This window comes from Mustelus asterias, chromosome 11, assembly GCF_964213995.1.
Source record: "Mustelus asterias chromosome 11, sMusAst1.hap1.1, whole genome shotgun sequence".
NCBI classification, from domain to species: domain Eukaryota; kingdom Metazoa; phylum Chordata; class Chondrichthyes; order Carcharhiniformes; family Triakidae; genus Mustelus; species Mustelus asterias.
The window spans coordinates 56,843,965-56,853,279 of record NC_135811.1 but is presented as its reverse complement, the minus strand read 5'-3'; the positions used below and the strand labels follow the sequence as shown (position 1 = coordinate 56,853,279).

The window sequence follows — 9,315 nt, the reverse complement described above, 5'->3', positions numbered from 1 at the left end:
TGCCGTTTGCTGAACATATTATTGATTTAGACTTGAATGTGGGAGGCTTGATTGGGAAATTTGCAGATGACACAAAAATTGGCCGTGTAGTGGATAGTGAAGAGGAATGGTGTCGACCCCAGAATGATAGCAATGGTTCAGTTGAGTGGATGGAGAAGTGGCAAATGGAATTCAATCCGGAACGTGTGAGGTAATGCATTTGGGAAGGGCAAACAACGCAAGGGAATGCTCAGTAAAAGAGAAGGTGTTGAGAAAGATTGAGGAAATAAGAGATCTTGGATTGCACGTCCACAGGTCCTTTAAAGGTGGTCAAGAAAGCATGAGATGCTTTCCTTTTATTGGGTGAGGTATTGAATACAAAAGCAGGGATCTAATGCTGGAACTGTATACAAACTCTAGTTAGACCACAGCGAGAGTTTTGTGTGCGGTTCTGGTCACCAATTGCTCTGGAGAGAGTGTAGAGGAGGTTTACAAGAATGTTGTCAGGGCTGGAGAATTGCGGCTATGAGGAGAGATTGAGTAGCTTAGGGTTGTTTTCCTAGAAACTGAGGAGGCTAAGGGATGATCTAATTGAGGTGCGCAAAATTATCAGGGGCCTAGACAGGGTAGACTTGTTTCCCCTGAGCTGAGGGGGTCCGTTACCAGGGGGGAATAGATTTAAGAAGATTGGTAGAAGGATTAGAGACACATGAGGATAAATCTTTTTATCCAGAGGGTGCTGAGTGTCTGGAATTCACTGCCTAAATCGGTGTTTGATTCTGAAAAGTTCAACTCGTTTAAAGGGTACCAGGATCTGTACCCAGGCTACAGAACAGGTGCTAAAGAGTGGGATACGTTTCTCTTTGATGCAGACATGATGGGCTGAATGGCCTCTTTCTACAGCGTACCATTTCTGTGGTTCTAATTATGTTCGACTCAAAACTTGGAAACTGCTGTCTATTGTACATTTCTGTGTTTGCCGGATGGCCAAGGGTCCTGCGATCGACAGATCGGATGTTTGCTGCTTAGACATTCTTGCACCCACCTGTAAGAGCAGACAGAACTTCAGTTTATTGTCTCGTCTGAAACACATTGCCAAAACATGAAAGCCACTGGGGTTTAATATACCTTCATGGGGAGGCGATGGCCTAGTGGTATTATCGCCAGACTATTAATCCAGAAACTGAATTAATGTTCTGGGGACCCGGGTTCGAATCCCGCCACGGCAGATGGTGGAATTTGAATTCAATAAAAAAAATCTGGAATTAAGAATCTACTGATAGAAACCCATCTGGTTCACGAATGTCCTTTAGGGAAGGAAATCGGCCGTCCTTACCTGGTCTGGCCTACATGTGACTCCAGACCCACAGCAATGTGGTTGGCTCTCAGCTGCTCTCTGAACAAGGGCAACTAGGATTGGGTAATAAACGCTGGCCCAGCCAGCGATGCCCAAGTCCCACGAATTAATTAAAAAACACCCGAATTCTCCATTTACTGTTTTGAAAGTGAGGGAGTTAGAGAATCCAACCCTGGGAGGTGGGAAATGATGATATTTGGCTTGTAGTTACATTTTGAGACTGTTCAGTATACCAGTCCTTTCCATCCCTGTGCTGTGACGTGAAGTTATATAACCGGCAAAAATGGGTTTTGTTATGGTAAAATCTTTTTTTAAATCTCAAACTCACCCGCTTGTGATTAGTGGAGATGGGACACGAGGCTGGCTCCCAGGAGGAAATCTGGCAATAAATATTAATGAGGCAGGCGGACTCTACTTTCCAGGTTCAGTTTTGTCCAGCTGGAGGCCCCAGACTTTGGGGTAACCCAGCAGCTGAAGGGAGGCAAAGACAACTTCAGGGAGACGGTAAGAGCCTTTACAGCACTGCTTGTGGGCCAGGAGGAGCAGGGGCGCATCTATCTCTCCTCCCTCCTTCTCCCCCCCCCCGCTATTAAAAGACCTGGGGTCAGAAGCCAAAGGTTGAAGTTAAACTTCTCCTTGAACAGGTTTGCTGGAAAGTGGAGAAGGAAGGTTTAAATGAATGAAGGTTGTAGTTGGAATTTTCAACCCTAGGTTTTGATTGGAATGACTAAGGTGCGAATGCTGTGCTTGGAGGGATTTTACTCTGTCCTCAGCATCACAGTGTGAATAATAGCCAGACTGTTCTGAATGAACATCAAGTGGCTGTAATAAAACATAGTGCTTATTAATAGTCTCTGCTCTTGAGATATCACATTTAATCCAGATACTAATCTGGGCTTGTTCTCAATGGGCAAATCCAGATTTCGGACTTGTAGGCCACTGAGGTCAGGTTGACCATCTGTGCGTAAGCTGCAGGTTTTTGTTCTAAGAATGTTTTGTACTTTAACAAAACGTTACGCTTTGAAATGTGGAATCCGGTGTCACAGGCCGGGGCACAAGAATTTTATATTTTAATTTTGTGTTTCATTTGCGGTCTCCAGTTCCCAGGCAGCCAGCGCATTGTTCATATAATTTCTAGCAGGGCTGTGTAGACATTTTCACATGTTATCCGCTGTGCTGAAATTGGCTGCTGCGTTTCCAATATTACAGCAGCAATTATACATCAAAAAGTACCTCCTGGCCTGTGTAAGTGTTTTGGGACGTCCTGGGGCACGAGGGCGCTATGTCGATACAAGGCTTGTGTTAACGCTCTGCCACTTTCTCATTACGGACTGGAGGATTGTCAACAGTAGTGTTCCCCCGAGTGTCCGTGCTAGGTCCACTGCTCTTTTGATGTATGTAGAAATGATGACAGAGTAAAATTTGAATACTTAATTTATTTAAGAATGTGATAGCTCTAGAGGTACAGAGGAGATTCACCAGGGTGTTGCCTGGGAATGGGCATTTGAGCTATAAGGAGAGACTGGATAGGTTTGGATTGTTTTCTCTGGAGCAGAGAAGGCTGAGGGGGAACATGATTGAGGTGTATAAGATTAGGAGGGGTATGGACAGGGTGAGCAGGGAGCAGCTGTTCCCCCTGGTTGAGGGTCAGTCACGAGGGGGTAGAGTTTTAGGGTAAGGGGCTGGAGATTCTGAGGGGATCTTTGCTCAGAGGGTGTTGGGAGTCTGGAATGCGCTGCCTGAGAAGGTAGCAGAGGCTGGAAACCATACAACTGTTGAAAGTATTGGCTGAGCACTTGAAGTATCATAATTTTCAAGAATATGAGACAAGTGCAGGAAAATGGGATTGGCGCGGCGTTAGCGGTAGTTATTGTCAGTACAGACTCGATGGGCTGAAGGGCCTTTTCTGCGCTGTTTCGCTCTATGCTGATTCCAGACTTGAGAGCGCTGGGCAGGAGGATACCAGTCAACTGCAATGACAGAGAAAGGCAGAGTGGAGAAACAAATGCTAGATGTACTTTAACATGAGGAATAGGGAGAGGCTCAATGATGCAATTCTAAAAAGTATACAGAGACAGAGGGATCTGTCACGTGGGTAAATCTCTGGCAGGACGTATTGGGAGAGTAGTGAGCAAAGCGTATAGGATCCTGAGCTTCATAAATAGAGGTATTGATTATGCTCTGGTTAGGCCGCAGCTGGAGGATCCTGCTCGGCACACCTTAGGAAGGATGCGAGAGTCCGGAGAGGGTGCAGAGAAAATTTACCCAAATGGTTCCAGCGGCAAAGTTAAAGGAGAAGCTGGGGCTGTTCTCCTTGGAGCAGAGGGGATTGAGGGGAGATTTGATGGAGGTGAATTATGATGGGTTTGGATAAGTTGACAAAGAAAAGATATTCCCCTTGGCTGATGGTATATGGACGGGGCGGGGGGGAGGCACAGGCACAGATTGAGGGTTTTGGGCAAAAGATGCAGGGGGATATGAGGAAGAACCCTTCCCCACGGTGCGTAGTAATGACCTGGTTTGACTGCCCGAGAAAGTAGAGACAACCAATGATTTTAAAAGGAGTAGGGGGATAAAACTAACTGGATTGGTCTGCAGAGAACCACCATGAACTTGATGGGCTGAATAGCCTCCTCTTCTGATGCCATATTGACTCTCTCGTCTCCATAGGGCTCCGATATCCAGGAAAAAATCAACTTTGAGACTCGGATGCGGGAAGGGATCTGCAAACTTGTTGCTGCCTCCAGCCAGCGGGATCAAGTGCTACACGCTGCCAAAAACCTACTCACCTGTAATGCGCGCATCCTGCACTACATGGCTGAGTTACAGAGACACACACAGGGGCAAACTCTGCCCAAAGTGGCAAAGAGGTAGGCTGGTTCTAGACTGTAGAACATAGAACATAGAACATTACAGCGCAGAACAGGCCCTTCGGCCCACGATGTTGCACCGACCAGTTAAAAAAAAAAATGTGACCCTCCAACCTAAACCAATTTCTTTTCGTCCATGAACCTATCTACGGATCTCTTAAACGCCCCCAAACTAGGCGCATTTACTACTGATGCTGGCAGGGCATTCCAATCCCTCACCACCCTCTGGGTAAAGAACCTACCCCTGACATCGGTTCTATAACTACCCCCCCTCAATTTAAAGCCATGCCCCCTCGTGCTGGATTTCTCCATCAGAGGAAAAAGGCTATCACTATCCACCCTATCTAAACCTCTAATCATCTTATATGTTTCAATAAGATCCCCTCTTAGCCGCCGCCTTTCCAGCGAAAACAATCCCAAATCCCTCAGCCTCTCCTCATAGGATCTCCCCTCCATACCAGGCAACATCCTGGTAAACCTCCTCTGCACCCTCTCCAAAGCCTCCACATCCTTCCTGTAATGTGGGGACCAGAACTGCACACAGTACTCCAAGTGCGGCCGCACCAGAGTTGTGTACAGTTGCAACATAACGCTACGACTCCTAAATTCAATCCCCCTACCAATAAACGCCAAGACACCATATGCCTTCTTAACAACCTTATCTACTTGATTCCCAACTTTCAGGGATCTATGCACACATACACCTAGATCCCTCTGCTCCTCCACACTATTCAAAGTCCTCCCGTTAGCCCTATACTCAACACATCTGTTATTCCTACCAAAGTGAATTACCTCACACTTCTCCGCATTAAACTCCATCCGCCACCTCTCGGCCCAACTTTGCAACCTGTCTAAGTCTTCCTGCAAACTACGACACCCTTCCTCACTGTCTACCACACCACCGACTTTGGTGTCATCAGCAAATTTGCTAATCCACCCAGCTATACCCTCATCCAGATCATTAATAAATATTACAAACAGCAGTGGCCCCAAAACAGATCCCTGAGGTACACCACTTGTAACCGCACTCCATGATGAATATTTACTATCAACCACCACCCTCTGTTTCCTATCCGCTAGCCAATTCCTGATCCAATTTCCTAGATCACCCCCAATCCCATACATCTGCATTTTCTGCAGAAGCCTACCATGGTGAACCTTATCAAACGCCTTACTAAAATCCATATATACCACGTCCACTGCCTTGCCCCCATCCACCTCCTTGGTCACTTTCTCAAAAAACTCAATAAGGTTAGTAAGGCACGACCTACCTGCCACAAAACCATGCTGACTATCACCTATCAATTCATTACTCTCCAAATAACTATAAATCCTATCCCTTATAATTTTTTCCAACATCTTGCCGACAACAGAAGTGAGACTCACCGGTCTATAATTCCCGGGGAAGTCTCTGTTCCCCTTCTTAAACAATGGGACAACATTCGCTAACCTCCAATCTTCTGGTACTATACCAGAGGCCAACGACGACCTGAAGATCAGAGCCAGAGGCTCTGCAATCACTTCTCTTGCCTCCCAGAGAATCCTTGGATAAATCCCATCCGGACCAGGGGATTTATCTATTTTCAGACCCTCCAGAATATCCTGCACATCCTCCTTATCAACTGTAATACTGTCTATTCTACTCCCTTGCAACCCAGTGTCCTCCTCAGCTATATTCATGTCCCCTTGCGTGAACACCGAAGAGAAATATTGGTTCAATGCTTCACCAATCTCCTCCGGTTCCACACATAACTTCCCTCTGCCATCTATAACTGGCCCTAAACTTGCCCTAACCAACCTTCTGTTCTTGACATACCTATAGAACGCCTTAGGATTCTCTTTAACCCTATCCACCAAAGTCTTCTCATGTCCCCTTTTAGCCCTTCTAAGCTCGCTCTTCAACTCCCTCTTAGCCAATCTAAAGCTTTCTAGTGCACTACCCGAGTGCTCACGTCTCATCCGAACATAAGCCTCCTTTTTCTTTTTAACCAACAACGAAACTTTTTTGGTGCACCACGGTTCCCTAGCCCTACCAATTCCTCCTTGCCTGACAGGGACATACCTATCACAGACTCGCAGTAGCTGCTCCTTGAAAAAACTCCACATGTCGGACGTTCCCAGTCCCTGTAATCTCCTAGTCCAACCTATGTTTCCTAATTCTCTCCTAATAGCCTCATAATTACCCTTCCCCCAGCTAAAACCACTGGCCCGAGTTTCATGCCTATCCCTTTCCATCACTAAGGTGAACGTAACCGAATTGTGGTCACTATCACCAAAATGCACACCAACTTCCAAGTCTAGCACCTGGTCTGGCTCATTTCCCAGCACCAGATCCAATATAGCCTCACCTCTAGTTGGCCTGTCTACATACTGAGTCAAAAAACCTTCCTGCACGCTTTGAACAAAAACTGACCCCTCTAACCAGCTAGAGCTATAACAATTCCAGTCAATATTAGTCAAGTTAAAATCCCCCATAACAATTGCCCGATTACTTTCACTCCTAAGCAGGATTGACTCCGCAATCCTTTCCTCAACCTCTCTAGAACTTTTAGGAGGTCTATAAAAGACTCCCAACAGGGTGACCTCTCCTCTCCTATTTCTAATCTCCGCCCATACTACCTCAACAGATAAGTCCTCATCAAACCTCCTCTCTGACACTGTGATACAATCTCTGACCAATAATGCTACCCCTCCCCCTCTTCTACCTCCTTCCCTACTTCGACTAAAACATTTGAACCCCGGGACCTGCAGCATCCATTCCTGCCCCTGCTCTATCCATGTCTCTGAAATAGCCACAACATCGAAGTCCCATGTACTGATCCACGCTGCAAGTTCACCCACTTTATTGCGAATACTCCTGGCATTGAAGTATACACATTTCAAACCCTGCTCCACCCCACCTCTGCAATGCCGTGCATTGCAGTCCCCATCCATGCATCCCTCACTTTCAGCCCCACTACTCAGGATCCCTCCCCCCCCCCCGAATCAGTTTAAACCTCCCTGCATTGCCTTAGCAAATTTACCCCCCAGGATATTGGTCCCCTTCTGATTAAGGTGTAGACCATCCTTCTCATAGAGGTCACACCTTCCCCAGTACGAGCCCCAATTGCTTAAGTACCTGAACCCCTCCCTCCTGCACCATCCCCTCAGCCATGAATTCAAACCTTCCCTCTCCCTATTCCTCTCTAAACTATCCCGTGGTACAGGCAAGAGTCCAGAGATAACCACTCTGTCAGTCTTGGCCTTTAGTTTCCACCCCAACTCCATAAATCCCTGCCTAATATCCCCTTCCCCTATCCTCCCTATGTCGTGTGTCCCCACATGTACAATAACTTGTGGTTTATCTCCCTCCCCCCTAAGAGTCCTGAATACCCTGTCAGACACATCCCGGACCCCAGCCCCTGGTAGGCAACACACCAACCCTGAGTCCCTACCTTTAGTTCCGACCCTCCTATCTGTCCCCTTAATTGTGGAGTCCCCAATCACAAGGCCCAGTCTTTTACAGCCCCTAACCACCTGAGCTTTCTCACTCGGCTCACCCCCAGAGATCTGCTCTCTATGCTCAGTTGATTCCTCCTCAACTGTAGCCTCCAGCACCGAAAACCTATTATGTAGGATTTATTGTTCCTTTTCCACCTAGCTCCTAATGTTGTCTCTTTAGCTTACTCGATCAATTGTTTAAAGCTCCACCATAGTAAAGAAACTATAAGAACAATTGCCCTGTAACACAATCCTGATGAATACTGTTGTACAGTAAAGAGGGTCCCACAGCTTTGCTGGACTTTTATCTGTGTGAACACTCCCACACTCAACATTATCCCATACAGTATAAAGTGGATAAAGGTCCCGGTTTGATCATGTCCGTCACTGAAAGTTGTGTAGTACGACCACAAGAAGTACCATCTGGTGTTTCAGAAAGGAATGCGGTAATTATTTTTTGGAAACCTTTTTAAAATGTGCCTGTAGGGACTGACCCCTTTAATGCTGGGGAAACAAATCAGCCTTTCTTCTTGATGAAGGGCTTTCTGTAATGGCGCTATTATACTTCAATATTGTACTCATTTGGAATTAGAGAAATTGGAGAGCACATCTGCACAGCAGCATATCACAAATGATAGTTACAGAGATTGCAGTATGTTACATGCTGCCTGTGTGAACTCCACTCTTTTTCGAGTCAGTATTTTGTGAGCATGCTGAATATTTGTTCTTTCTCTGCTCCACAGGTTGTTGGACACTGAGATGAAAGAGCACTCTGCATGCTCTGGAAGAGTTGCAATATCTGGTACTACCGTTTGTGCATCGACTTTGTGGCTATTCCACATCTCCGGTTACAAAGGCAGCTTATTTCTACCATCAGCCTGTTTCATCCCTGCTCCTGGTCAGCCTCCCATCTCCACCCTCCATAAACACAAATTTATCCAAAATACTGCCCGTTTCCTGTCCTGCGCCAAGGCTGATTCATCTATTACCTCTCCGCTCGCTGACCTTGCGTTGACTTCCGGTCCACCAACGCCTGGGTTTTTAAATCCTTATCCTTTCGTTCAAATCCCTCCCTGGCCTTACCCCAGTCAGTCTTTGTAACCTCATCCAGCCCCATAAACCTCAGAACTCTGCGTTCATTCAATTCTGTTTCTTTGCACATTTCTCCCTCCCGCCCCAATCCCATTCCCTTGGCTCTAGGCTCCGGAAACCCTCCCTAAACCCCTATACCTCCTAAGGTGCTGCATTAAACCTATTCCCTTTGATCAGTTAATATCTGAATAAATGGTTTGGTGTCAGAAATTTTCTGCTCGTGTGCAGTGCTTTGGAGCATTTTGCTATGTTAAAAGCACTGTTGCGTGCAATTTGGTGATGATTTATATGTTTGTAACTCTGTTACTCTTCAATACTAATCTTGTTCTGTCTTATTTCCAAATGTCCTTATTCTGGTAATGCATAGCTTTACATCAACAAAATCTAATCTGTTTATGCTGGGAATCCGACACAGAAACCTGAATACTAAAAGTTATTACTAAAGGTGTCCACTGTGATTTACACACCGACTTGATCCAAGCTTCTTGGTGAAGCAGGCCCTATCCAGAAGGGTTATCACATGACCTCCAGGTTTCA

General features: G+C 46.2%; 1 protein-coding gene across 1 annotated transcript in view; it reads left to right on the top strand.

The window, feature by feature from the left end:
* Positions 1 to 2,497: 2,497 nt before the first annotated feature.
* Positions 2,498 to 9,315, top strand: part of rtkn2 (rhotekin 2) — a 33,055-nt gene continuing 26,237 nt past the window's right edge. Inside the window, exons 1-3 of the mRNA XM_078224309.1 lie at positions 2,498 to 2,581; positions 4,007 to 4,206; positions 8,430 to 8,488. Coding sequence (XP_078080435.1) covers positions 2,498 to 2,581; positions 4,007 to 4,206; positions 8,430 to 8,488 — 343 coding nt within the window. The remainder of the gene's footprint in view (positions 2,582 to 4,006; positions 4,207 to 8,429; positions 8,489 to 9,315) is intronic.